At 39.6% G+C, this 12,995-nt stretch overlaps 2 protein-coding genes across 4 annotated transcripts; one reads left to right on the forward strand and one right to left on the reverse strand.

The window, feature by feature from the left end:
* Positions 1–1,841: 1,841 nt before the first annotated feature.
* On the forward strand, positions 1,842–3,754 carry mettl5 (methyltransferase 5, N6-adenosine). Of its 2 annotated transcripts, XM_061842131.1 has the most exons (7): positions 1,842–2,067; positions 2,150–2,264; positions 2,336–2,520; positions 2,603–2,685; positions 3,157–3,208; positions 3,276–3,325; positions 3,675–3,754. In XM_061842131.1, exons 1-7 carry the CDS (start codon positions 1,968–1,970, stop codon positions 3,714–3,716), a joined length of 627 nt encoding a protein of 208 aa, XP_061698115.1. In that variant the 5' UTR covers positions 1,842–1,967; the 3' UTR covers positions 3,717–3,754. The 2 variants fall into 2 exon arrangements, with proteins under 2 accessions (XP_061698115.1, XP_061698114.1); XM_061842130.1 differs by lacking the exon at positions 3,675–3,754 and having other exon boundaries at positions 1,843–2,067; positions 3,276–3,379.
* Positions 3,120–12,191, reverse strand: ssb (small RNA binding exonuclease protection factor La). Of its 2 annotated transcripts, XM_061842129.1 has the most exons (13): positions 12,050–12,092; positions 11,886–11,968; positions 9,669–9,726; positions 9,445–9,548; positions 8,508–8,682; positions 6,873–6,980; positions 6,683–6,786; positions 5,281–5,352; positions 5,162–5,204; positions 4,943–5,083; positions 4,161–4,347; positions 3,965–4,087; positions 3,120–3,880 (listed from the first exon to the last, which is right to left on the reverse strand). In XM_061842129.1, the coding sequence occupies exons 3-13, from the start codon at positions 9,717–9,719 to the stop codon at positions 3,801–3,803; spliced, it is 1,188 nt and encodes a 395-aa protein (XP_061698113.1). In that variant the 5' UTR covers positions 9,720–9,726; positions 11,886–11,968; positions 12,050–12,092; the 3' UTR covers positions 3,120–3,800. The 2 variants fall into 2 exon arrangements, with proteins under 2 accessions (XP_061698113.1, XP_061698112.1); XM_061842128.1 differs by lacking the exon at positions 11,886–11,968 and having other exon boundaries at positions 12,050–12,191.
* Positions 12,192–12,995: the final 804 nt, after the last annotated feature.

Here is a 12,995-nt window from a genome sequence, read left to right on the forward strand (position 1 = left end):
AAGCCTGTGCCAGCACGGCCGTCGGTGCCGAAGGGGCCCCTGCTGGATGCCACCCCCGCGCCCGAAGGTGAGTAACTGCGCGTCGCGGCCAGCGTCTCAGGGTAGAAGCGCTGGGTTGCCAGGAAGAAACGGTCGGCCTCCTCGGCCAGGGCCCGGGGCTCAGTGACAGTACTGTTCGCAAGCGCCGTCTGAACATGCGGTGGCATTTGCCTGAGAAACAGTTCCATGAAAATGAAATTGGGCTCTTCCGTGCCCAGCAGGTTTAGCATCATTTCCATGAGTTCGGAAGGTTTGCTGTCCCCCAGTCCATTAATAGCCAACAGACGTCGGGCACGTTCCGGCCGTGAAAGCTCAAAAACCTTGAGAAGGTGAGCCTTGATCCCAGCATACTTATCTCGGGCCGGGGGAGAGGTGATGAAGTTCACTGCTCTGGCCGCCGTTGAGCTCCCGAGTGCTGAGACAACGTGGTAGTAACGCGTGGAATCAACTGAGATCCCGCGGAGGGCGAACTGAGCCTCAGTCTGTGCGAACCACGCTGCCGCGGACGTCTCCCAAAACTCCGGCAATTTGAGGATGGCGGTTGCCATGTTCGTTTCAGTCTCGAAAACGCCGGGACTGACGTCGGGGTCACCAGTGTAGCGCCGGAGAAAAGGAGTCGGAGGCGGAGTGTCAGACACAGGAACAGAACTTGCTTTATTGTTCGACATCAAAACACTACTCGCATAACGGCGGGAACTCTGTTAACCTTTCCTCCAGAAGCGCAACAACAAAAACAGTCCGTGCGGAACCCCGCACCCCAACTCGAGGTCCCGCGGGTGAATTATGTAAACACCACAACTGTATACATTTATGCAAAGACATGATTCAGGAAGAGCAGGTATTGTGCGGAAATTGCAAGGCTGCGATCATGCCATTATAAAAAAAAGAAAGCAATTTCAAAGCTTTAAACTTTATTATCATTTTAAACATCTGCGCCTGTAAGTACAAAGTACCCACCCTGCTTTACATGTGCAGTACGATTCCACGTTTTTATCCTGTTGGATTTCAATATGAAGTTTGTGAGGCGTCAAACTTTTTTGCATCGATCGGGAACATTTCACTCTAACTTGGACACTGTGTCCTGCTCTGTCCAAAATCTTAATTCCGTGTACATATCCTTGCGTGAAATAGTTGAGACCTTTCTGTATAACTCTCTTGGACAAGTCTGACACATTTGGCAAAAACATACCGCAATATTATCTGGAATACGCAAAAGAGAATCGACTTCAAACCTATTCTCTTCTGTCGCCATCTTGGATGGGAGCAGTAAAGCTTGTGGGACATGGCAACTGTTGCTAAGAGGGCGGAGGTCAAGATCGCCAGTCGGAAAGGTCCATTGGGAGGGTTGCTTCTTTCTTTCTTTCTTTCTTTCTTTCTTTCTTTCTTTCTTTCTTTCTTTCTTTCTCTTTCTATCTGTCCATCTGTCTGTCTATCTATCGAATTTTTCAAGAGAAGTGTGCTGATAAAAAAAATTGCTTGTTTAAATTTTGGTGGCTATTTTGCTATTATGTCTTGTCTATTCTAAGTTGACAATTTACTATGGGTAAAACTACACTCCTATTTTTTTCATGATGAGATTCTGTAACTTGTGTGGCGTACATTACCAAGCAATACATACAGTAACATTTTTAAAATACTATGTGTAAGTGATATTCCTGGCACTTGGCAGCTGCCGAAAGTAACTAAAAAGTTACTTTTTTCTAAATTAGTCACCTTTGAAATCAAGTAATCAGTAAAGTAGCAAAGTTTAACTGTGGCAACCAGTAGTATGTACAAGAGCGGACCCTTTATCTTGTGCATTTGTTCCATACCAGTATGTTTTAGCTGATACACCAATCCGGAAGTTGTTTAAGTCCATATTAAAACTTACTTGGAAGAGATCACTATGCTTTTTTTTTTTCTCTGTGGATGAGTTATAGTTGCACACAATGAAACTTAAAGAATTGGAAAGTTGTCTACAACAAGTTGATACCTTTGAAAAGCCCAAAATTCTTTTGGAGCAATATCCAACGAGTGCACATATTGCTGGTGAGGAGAGAAATTTAGTAGGCTCACCGGGGCGTTTGTTTACTTTGCTTATAATGAATCAGGTTTACTTTTATTTCCACAGCATGCATGCTTTACACGATACACAACACGTTTGATGATATTGAGGCTAAACTCGTGGCAGACCTTGGATGTGGGTGCGGTGTTCTCAGCATCGGTGCGGCGATGCTTGAAGCAGGGTGAGCTTCACTTCTTTTGTCATATTTTTATTAAAATAGTTATATGTACATCTTCACTATGTTTTGTAAAGGTTATGCGTCGGTTTCGACATCGACAACGACGCGTTGGACATTTTTAGAAGAAATGCAGATGAATTTGAGCTTTCCAACGTTGATCTGGTCCAGTATGATTTGTGTTCATTGAAGGATGAAAAATTAAGCAACTGCTTTGACACAGTCATCATGAATCCCCCTTTTGGAACAAAACATAACCAGGGTGAGTAAGTAATTCATATATTTTAACTGAATGTAGTCGTGCATTAAAATGCTAGAATATTCATAGGACTTTTTTCCTTCAGGAATGGACATGACGTTTTTAAGAGCTGCTATAACAATGGCAAATACCGCTGTGTATTCACTCCATAAAACAGCAACACGAGAGGTAAGTCAAATGTGCAGAAAGTTACCGCTATCTAATATACAAGTGTCACAATTTTAAAGGCATACTTTTATAAAATGTACAGCAGAGACATAACCACTATAAGTCTTTGATATAATCGTCATGCATTGTTACAGTTCAATTCTTAAGCTCTTGTGAAAGCATAGTGATGCATGGAGTGTAGTTGTACTTGAAATGTAAAAACACTATTTTAAGTCAAAGTCAAGTTTATTTGCATAGCCCTTAGTCACAATGGGCTTCACGTGCCCACAGTTAAAATAAAGTTGTACTGTTGCGTGTTTTGTCTAATGAATGCATTAATTTTTCGTTTGAGTTCAGTTTTGTAGGCATCTTGTTTTGTCCCAACTTATTCTGCTGGTTAATTATAGTTGCCCCTGCTAACTATTCATTTTGTGGGTAATAAATCACCAACAATGTGTGTCTGACAGATTTATATTCTTTTTCCCATTCCAGCACATACAAAAGAAGGCCAATGACTGGGGAGTGAAGATGGAAGTCATTGCAGGTAATACATTATAAGCACATCAGAACATTTGAAATGAGAAAAGTTGGCTTTTTGTGTGTGTAAACAGAACTAAGATACGACTTGCCAGCTTCTTACAAGTTTCACAAAAAGAAATCGGTAAGTTTTAATGCCCTTCACACTCTTTTCCTCATCTGGAGAGCTCCTGAATAGGCACATTAAAACTGCTAACTTATACATGGTTTGTTTGCAATATATAATGAAAACGTAAAAAACAGCAAAGCTTTTTTTCATAATGTAGGGAATCTACAAGAAAAAAATAGTGGCAGAATCTTGTCACAAGGAGTCTGACAGAACTAACGCAAATGTTCTGTTCAAATTAAATTATAATCTGAGATCAGAAAGTTATACATAATAAAAAGTCAAAATCGTCTAAAGAGAAATCTAGGTGCATTCATGGACTTGAAAAGCAGAAAACTGACACCAAGCTTTGCAAATTGTTCTCTAGGTTGACATTCAGGTGGACTTTCTACGGTTCTCCAAAGCCTGAAGGGTTTGATTGGAATGGACTTGTTTGCCTCTGTACATAATAAATGTTTTGTTAAAAAAAAATATATATCAGTGTGTGGCCTTATTAAGATCCATTTTCAGTTTTGGCCACCTTTGCTGCAGGTCCATCGGGTTCTTCAAGTTCCCTCTTTGGGGCCACGGGTGCTGGACGAAAAGCAGAATTAATTAACATTGTTGTAAAATCTTATTACATATAAATATGACCAAGCCTTGAAATAATTAAATTACCATCGTCCTCATCATCACTATCAAATTTCGTCTTCTTGCCCTGGTATTGAGTTCTGCCTTGATCTCTGCCTCCTTTTCCTTTGCGACCTCCTCTTCCTCTCCCAGCGGATTTCCCTCTGCCTCCTTTAGGACAGACACAATCATGTAATTAAAGAAATGATCAGTTTGATTGGCTGCTTTGACTTAAAATGTTTACCTCTTCCTTTGCTCCGGCTGAGAGAGTCTTGTTGGGCTTCAATGATCTTCTTCAGGACCTCTTTCTCCTCTTCTCCTTCAAGCAGCTTCCATGTAACATTATTATTCTTGACTTTAAGCTCCCCGTCATTTGCCTCTTTTGCCTTCTCAAATGCCTCTTTTGCGTTTCCATCGAAGAGAAGGGTGCCCTTGGTGAAAGTAAAAACATGTCTGATTAGCCCCACTATTGGGCTGCTGCTCTTGAACATTCTCAGATTTAATTATTCTACCAATTACTGCATCTATTACCACTTATCCACTTGGGGTCACCAGATATGTTTTACTTACATCCATGACTGAGTGCATGTGGCTATAAAAGGTGGGGCCTGGCCTGGTGAATCATGTGGGATTCAACAAATGAGAGTATAATTTTCTGTTCAGATGTGTGTAAACTAAGGTAAGCTGCTAGCTGTTCACTGGCCAACAATTGGAAAGCATGAACACTCGAGTGGCTGGCCATCAAATGTAGCTGTAGCAACTTGTGTGTGAATGTGTTTTTTACATTTTTTTGAGGAGGTGGGGTGGGGGCTTAGTTTCCATAGTGATTGAAAGTGCAACTTATTTCTACAGAGTGGTATGTAAGTCTGCTGTAACATTAGTTCATTAGGAAAAATGAACACAGTGAGGCTTTGAGGCAGAGACTTTACTTGAAGTTTTTTTGTAATTTGACTTCAACTATTTGAATTGGTAGATAGTTTCAACCCTACTTGAAATAAGATCCTTGTCGAGGAAGACTGGACTTACCTCCTTGGCCCCTCTTGTAAAATCAACCCACTTGATTCGTCCATGCCCTGAGAACACGTCATGAAAGTCCTCTCTGGAAACATCTTCCAGCTCTCCGGAGAACTTTAACAACGCCCCCGAGTGTTCTTCCAACAGCTGATCCTGCAACAGCCGAAGGAGTCATTCGCACGTGCAATCCTCCCAACAACTGAGCTTGTAAAGAGGATCGAGGCATCATACCATATCTTTTTCTTCCACATGTTTCTGCTGCTGTTCTTTATCCCTGTGGGAGATTTGTTGGAGGATGCTAGTTTATAACCTTTTTCCCCCCCTTGAGAAAAAAAAAGTTGTGTACTCACTGTTTAACCTTTGCTTTTGTCTCTGCTTTGTGTTGTTTTCTTTCCTGTGCTTTCTTTGCATGGTAATCTTCCCTGTAAGCACATAACATTTTACTTCAAATTCCGCTATACAACCAAGGTCCATAACATTTTATTGCCATTAAAAAAACACATCTCCAATTTTAGATCAATTTTGTCAGTACAAAATATTAACTCCACTTTTTGAGTGCCACATTTCCACAAATAGTAAAGTGAAATAATTCTTTGACACTTTGATACCCAACACTAAAAGGTTTGTTTGCCTTACAGTATCTACCAAGAAAATTGTCTGCAATTGCATTACATTATTATATTAGGCTTTGAATAGACCATTTGCTGCCTTCTACTCTCAGGTTTAAATATTGAAGTATTGATTGATTGTAATATTGAAGGACTGCAACAATCTATTATTTTGATAATCACATGATCAATCAATTGGGTTTTTTTCAATGAATTGGCTTTAAAAAAATAATTCAATTGCCATTCCTTTATTCAAAAAATAAGATTTCATCTTGAGAGATCATAAAATGCAAACAAATTATGATTCAGTTACTGGTTTGTCGTGATGAAATGTTCTTTGTTTTCCAAAGACAAAGCAGATGTTTGCTCATGTCTTTTGTTCACTATTTTGATTTACGTGATTATCTGTCAAATAATTTGATCATTATTTGGTGATTAATCGATTGTCGAATCTATACAATGGAATACTTCGTTTACGACTTCCGGAAGTTTAACAAAACATGAGTGAATAAAATGTATAAAAGTGGAATCTGATTGTCTTACAGTATTTACTCCCAAAAACTAATTTCATTATTACTAAAAGCAACATTGTTCAAATACAGAGTCCTCTCAATTAATTCAAATCCCATTGGAGAATTCATTGTATTAAAGCATTGCATTTCCAAAAGTGAAACTCATAAATTATCCAGATTCATTCCACAAGAAAACATTTTTTGCAAGGCCACTTCCATATTAAAATTTCTTTGACTGCTTCTTATGTAACGTTCCTGTCTTAGAGATGGTAAAATGTGGGTTTTCATTAGCTGTGCTTTATGCTAAAATCATCAAAATACATCATACAATCTAAATTTACTCTGTTGTGAATGTATTCATTTTTTAATAGAACTACAAAAATACATGTTGCCTGTGGCCTGTCCCGAGATTATATTATAGCTACATCAGCACGTGCACAATGATTATTATTAATGATTGTTGCCCAGACAGTTTTTTGAAAAAAAAAAAAAAAAAAAAAAAAAAAAAAAATACAAGTACAAACCTAATAAAAAAAAAGAAATTACAATAATCCAAAACTAAATGTGATTCATAATTAAAAAACAAACCTAATGAAGAATAAACCTACACCCATTAGTGTGCTAATACATACCTTGATAAAACAAGCAAATCATTGTCTTTGAATGACTTGATATCTGAACGTTCAAGGAACTGCTTGGACGACGACTCTGTATCAAAGCAGACAAACACTGATCCCTGTCCAAAAAACAACAAAAATCTAGTTCATACCTCTTTTCACTAAATTGGATGATCTATTCCAAACACAAATGAACTTTTATTACCTTGAACTGCCTCTCCATGTTTCTCCTCATTTGAATGTTTTCGACATTGCCTTTTTCATTCAACCACTCCTGGATCTCATCCAGGGAGGTTTCCAAAGGAAAACCTTTCTAGAGGAACAAATGAGAAATTATCGTGTGATGTAAAAGACTGCGAGAAGGTACTCTGGGATAGGAAAGATGATGACAGAAATGGGTGCAAAGATGGAAATATAATACCATAAGTTACCCACAAGCTCAATTGACCCCTCCGTAGAAGTTGCGCAATCCGCTTCACTGACCAATCAGAGGCCAGAGATCTGCATAATCTCAGACTCAAATCTCAGACAACGCTGGATAGTCCAGTATAGCTTCTGTTGGCGTTTTATCGCGTATTTGGGTTCTTTAACGATGGATATGGTTAAGAGGTGTAGTCACGGACTTTATAATAGTGATGACAGGTATCCTGAAAGGCTAGTTGGTGGAGTTCAATTCGTACCCTTTCCAAAACCGAAGACGCAGTACGAAAAATGTCTTCGATGGATCAAACTTTGTGGAAGACCGCATGATCAACTGAATCCATCAACCGGAACAGATGTGTTTGCACGAAGGTAAGCCCTATATTTGATTTTCAATACATGTCTCATATAAATGAATTAGCAGTTCTTCGCTTGCATAACATAGCTACGTGTGAATGATTGACACACCTGATCTGTGTTGAGCGATATTTTGCGATGATCTGACTGCACAAACGTGTCCCTTTGTTCGCGGCTAATGAGCTAAGCTAAACCGGACTAGCAGTCCTAAAAGCCTTCGACGTGCACCGAGACACCAAGACTGAAGGAAGGGTGTTTGAGGACACTAAAGTAGTGATTGTCGTACTCGGTCGGGACTTACGTAGGTTCGGCACTAATTCAAGAATAATTATTGAGGGGAGCGTGTGACGTTACACAAAGAAAACGAGAGAAACAACTCGTAAATCAAGCCTCACCACCTTCTTTTCCTTCATACGGTGGTTCACAAACGGCTATACAGATACACATACAGATTCTGCACACAAGTGTGATAGGTAACCCGAAAATAGGAAACTGTCAATGACGAATTTGTTTTTGGGGTATAATATATTATATTATGTGGCTTCTCGGTCTTCCTCTGACTCCGGAAAGATATCGCACTAATATCAATGGTTTCTCCGTCGATGCGCATGTAAATACCATTGAAATACCGCTCGCTGAAATACTTGAAGCGCTGCTGTCTGCTTTTCAACGATATTTCACTGTTAGCTAAGAATGTGAGTGAGAAAACAGCCGGTAAATCGGACAGTTTTGCTCTAGTCTTTTCTTGCTGCGCCGATATTTTTGCTAATTGTTTGTCTGACGTCAGCGCACGTGGCGTGACGTCACGTCACTTCAGGAGGCGTGGTTAAGTGCCCTGTACGGAAGGGTCAATTCTAAGTACTTGACATATACATTTATTGCATGCAAATGTATACTGTCCAAAACTGTACAGACATATGCAGGGGGGAACCACAAATGCATAGTTTCATGTAATATAAACTTGAGATGCAGTCTCTGAAGAACAACAACTAAGACTCGTTTTATCTGTTTTGTAGTAGCAATTAAACTACTGATTAGTTGACTGTCATTTTCATTAACTTACCATGTAGACAGATTTGTGTTTGACAGCATCTTTGTACTCATCGTTCAGTTCAGGCAAAGGTTTTTCCGGAGACCTCCTGATTTTAGTCTTGTCCTCACTAATTTCTAAAAGGCCTCTTGTTGATTTCTGGAGAGCGGAAATGATGACATTGGCATCACAGGTTAGGGACTTCAATCTGTAAAGAGAATGTTCAGAATTCAACACGACTGGACCAAAAGTTGTTCAACTGTCAACAAAAATTAACAACTGAACATTGCTGTGCTTGACTGTTGACCTGAATCAAAAGATTTTGTTCAGCTCAGTAGAAAATCTCCGTAGGTTCACTCTTAGAGATGTAATGTAAAACCTACGGTTTTAAAGGCCGTTTGCATACTTTCAGGCGCCATCTAGGCTGGAATTCTGCATTACAAAAACAGCTGTCACTTCGAGATGATGTATTTTATGTCAGCCATCTTGTTGGGCAGCTATGGGGTTTATTGTCATAATCAATATGATCATCTCCAGTAGTGTCTTGGGGTAAAATAAAATATATGTCACACTCTCTATTTTTAACCCTCTATCATGAATGAAAATCATTGAATCCACTACATGTACACAATGTGAAGTGGGATGAAACTTTCAAGACGGTGGACGTATTTTGATAGTTTCCATCATCAAGTATGACATTACACAACTAAATAAATATTTGTGGTGTGTATATTTTTTTTAATTCCTAATTAAGTTCATAATTTACACCACCACCAACCACAGGCTGGCAAAACATCCGCAACCACTTTCAAGCTGAAATATCTACGTCACCCACCCACTCCTGCAAAGCCTCTTTCATGTCAAAGCCAATTATTAAGCAGAAGTTGTATTTTGAGTTTTGTTGGATGCACAGATTAGTTATCTAACCTCACACACTTGACTAGTGGTTTTGAAAGACAAAGAGACAAACCTGTTAAATTTAAGCATCGTCTCCAACGTAACCCAGCCATCGTCAAGCTGAAGTTGTTCTTTGAGAAACCGGTCTTTTAGAAGATTGTGATCCCCAAAGTAGTACTACAACCAAGAATACATTAAACAAAGTTATTATAAAAAATATTTCTGACCGGAATATAGTTTTTTTTAAAAAAAACACACCCATACTGGTTGTAAATGAATGTCATTATAATAAATTACCTCAATTTGTTGAGCCACTTTCAGTTCAACTGGAGACATTTCTTCAGACATGGCTGTTCTGTGTACAAAAAATATAATTAATATGGAATTTTGGTCTGTTCTTAAATGTAACATACAAATCATCCAGCCATCATAGGGTAGTAGTTCTCAAACTGGGGTCCACAACATATTTCCAATAAATTACGTTGGATCAAAAAAAATATATACTGTATACAATAGATGTTCCTCTCTACCTGAGCTTTGGGCCTCTCAATCCCTCTGATATGATTGTGATGCATTACATAAATCTGACAGCCCTGCATGTGTGTGACACTCCTAGGTCTCACAGTCTTGTCATGTCGAACAGTATAGATAAGGCAAGGCAACCTTGCCTAAATATTTGTGGCTCAGGTTGAAAGTTTCCAACGTCTTGCCTGCCATCTGCCAGTGGATCTACAACTTCCTGACGGACAGGACACACCAAGTGAAGCTGGGGGACACCACCTCATTCACGCAAACTATCAGTACAGGGGCACCCCAAGGTTGTGTCTTCTCCCCTTTGCTTTTCTCAGTTTATACAAACGAATGATTCTCAAGGCACCTGGCTGTCAAACTCTTGAAATTGGCAATTGACACCAGTCAACGGGCTCTTCAAAGATGGCGACGAGTCTGCGTATCGACAGGGAGTGGTGAGAGTGGAGCTTTGGTGTGGCCAACACAACCTCGCGTTGAACACTCTAAAGACTGTAGAAATGATTGTGGACTTTAGGAGGCATCCTTCCCAAGAGCTGCCCCTCACGCTGTCCAACTGTCATGTGTCAACCATCGAGACCTTCAAGTTCTTAGGAATTATAGTCTCACAGGACCTAAAGTGGGAGACGAAAATCAACTCCATCCTCAAAAAAAGCCCAGCAAAGGATCTACTTCTTGCGGCTTCTGAAGAAGCACAACCTGTCACAAGAGCTGCTGAGACAGTTCTACACAGTGGTCATCCAATCAGTACTGTGTACCTCGATCACGGTGTGGTTTGGGGCTGTCACAAAAAAGGAAAAACCCTGACTGCAACAATCAAAACTGCTGAAAGGATTGTTTGCACCACACTAACCACCCTTGAAGACTTACACGCCAATCTAACAAGGTCCAGAGCTGGCAGGATCCTTTCGGAGCCATCACATCCTGGCCACCCGCTCTTCCAACTCCTTCCATCGGGTAGGCGCTACCGATCAATGCAAATCAAAACTAGCAGGCATTCAAACTGTTTTTACCTCTTGCAATTAAGTTATTAAATCCTTGATCAGCGAACCTACCATTTTCTTCTGCTTTGCACTCCTGTTGGGATACACCCTCAAGCGTATGCACCCGCGCGCCATTTCAAATCTGCAGTCGAGCACGAAAAATCATGCGTGTAAAATTTGTTCCAAGTAGAAATACATAGATATTAAAAGACCTGCAGTTCAGAGATGCCTGGAGCACCTTCCCAGGGACGAATCCCAATAAGATACCCGAGCCACCTCATCTTGCTTCTCTCAATATGGAGGACCAGTGGCTCAACTCTGAATCCTTGGATAAGTTTCTCATCCAACATTTTAAATTATTTTCAATCGAGTTTGGTTGAATTTGTTTCTAATCAACAATGAATCTGTAGTTTGTGATTTAAAAAAATGCCTTTTAGAGGTGCTTGTGCATATGGTAGGTATGTGTAATTAGCGTCAGTGTTGTTAAAACTATGTTTAAATTCTCCACTGTAAGTTGTCCCTACCCTGGTCTAAAATCAGAAGATATAAGATAATATAATATATATAATAAGAAATAATTAGATATTGCAATGCTTCAAAAGGTAAGGATCATGGATTTTCTTAAATATGTTAGTACTTTTTTTTTTTTAAATGTCTTTTTTTTTGTCTATTTGCAAGGCTACCTTAATTAAAATGCCCTGAATTAATAATACTTTATGGCAACTCGTTTAGAAAGACTCTATAACAAATAAAATTCAACAGCAGGTTATTGGTTCAAATGCAATGGAGTGAATTCTTTTTTTTAACTACAATGCTGCTGCAGTTAACACGATAGCTAATGTGCTCGCAAGCTAACATGTCGCACTTGGCATACCGGCCACAAAGCGTGCTCCTATATAGACAAACGCTTCCACTTAGATTAACCACGTACGTTCATATTGACACCTTGATATGAATTCGTCGTATTATTCATGTAGTTTTATAACATTTGGACATATCTTACCGGTTTAACTATGTGACTCCAGAGACAGCGTGCTGCTCAAAAATGCCGAACAAGGACGTCGTGTTTAAATCAATAACGTAAATCTTCCACCAAGACATAGGACATTAAAATTAAACTAATAATATTCCATATTACAGTGAAGCGTTCCTGTGTACAGTACTTACGAAACAGTTTGATAGAGCCGGTAGAAAGTTGAGTTGTTCAGACCAAAGGATCTCACTTTGGCACCAGTTTTCACATGTGGGACTGCGTGCTACGGAAAGTCGGGAGGACCGAAAGCTATCGCCTCACAGTATTCTTAAAGAATGTAATTTCTTCCAAATTCTGATAGGTGTCGCTGCCATCACACTGTTTTAGTTTGCAGGCAAAGTAACATATTGACGCACCACAGCGTTGTGTAGTCACTACAACTCAAACATTTGTTCAATGGCAAATCAGACGAATAAGTAACCTTATAAAATATGAGCTCATTCTCATTTTTAAATACAGTTATTTAAAATCACGAATTATTCAGCCGATTATTTAAAAAAAACTAATTTTGGAAAGCGTTTCAATGTTTATATATAAAACGAGTTATTTTAGAATTTCAAGTGAATTTCCATCCATTTTCTGAGCCGCTTATCCTCACAAGGGTCACGGGAGTGCTAGTGCCTAGCCCAGCTGTCAACGGGCAGGAGGCAGGGTACACCCTGAACTGGTTGCCAGCCAATTACAAGGCACATGTAAACAGACACAGTCCCACTCACAATCACTTCTAGGTGCAATTTAGAGTGTGAAATTAATGTTGCATGTTTTTGGGGTTGTGGGAGGAAACCGGGCACAGTGAGAATATGCAAACTCCACACAGGTGGTCCCAGGATTGAACCCGGGCCCTCAGAATGCCAATGCTTTAAAGCTGTGCCATACGTACCTCAAGTGAATTTGTCCATCTGTATTTTATAACACTTATAACACTTACGGTAATATTTTGGCTACAGTTGTCGTTTGAATTTTGATCTTGAAGGTCCTTTGACAAACGAAAACTGTAACCAGAGGTGATTTAGGGACTTCTGCTGGAGTGAGGAATAAAGAAATAAGCCACATGTGAAACTCAAGAGCAAGTATTGTCCC

The sequence above is a fragment of the Syngnathoides biaculeatus genome, chromosome 14 (assembly GCF_019802595.1).
Source record: "Syngnathoides biaculeatus isolate LvHL_M chromosome 14, ASM1980259v1, whole genome shotgun sequence".
NCBI classification, from domain to species: Eukaryota; Metazoa; Chordata; class Actinopteri; order Syngnathiformes; family Syngnathidae; genus Syngnathoides; species Syngnathoides biaculeatus.

Bases quoted from the DNA above. Each gene is read 5' to 3' on its own strand.
- mettl5 (XM_061842130.1), top strand. From the start codon at position 1,968: ATGAAACTTAAAGAATTGGAAAGTTGTCTACAACAAGTTGATACCTTT. The intron at 2,068-2,149 runs GTGAGGAGAGAA...TTATTTCCACAG, and splicing joins AACGAGTGCACATATTGCTG to CATGCATGCTTTACACGATA. The intron at 2,686-3,156 runs GTAAGTCAAATG...TTCCCATTCCAG, and splicing joins ATAAAACAGCAACACGAGAG to CACATACAAAAGAAGGCCAA.
- ssb (XM_061842128.1), bottom strand. From the start codon at position 9,719: ATGTCTGAAGAAATGTCTCCAGTTGAACTGAAAGTGGCTCAACAAATT. The intron at 5,353-6,682 runs GTATGTATTAGC...ATGTGCTTACAG, and splicing joins GATTTGCTTGTTTTATCAAG to GGAAGATTACCATGCAAAGA. The intron at 3,881-3,964 runs GTAATTTAATTA...CTTTTCGTCCAG, and splicing joins TAGTGATGATGAGGACGATG to CACCCGTGGCCCCAAAGAGG.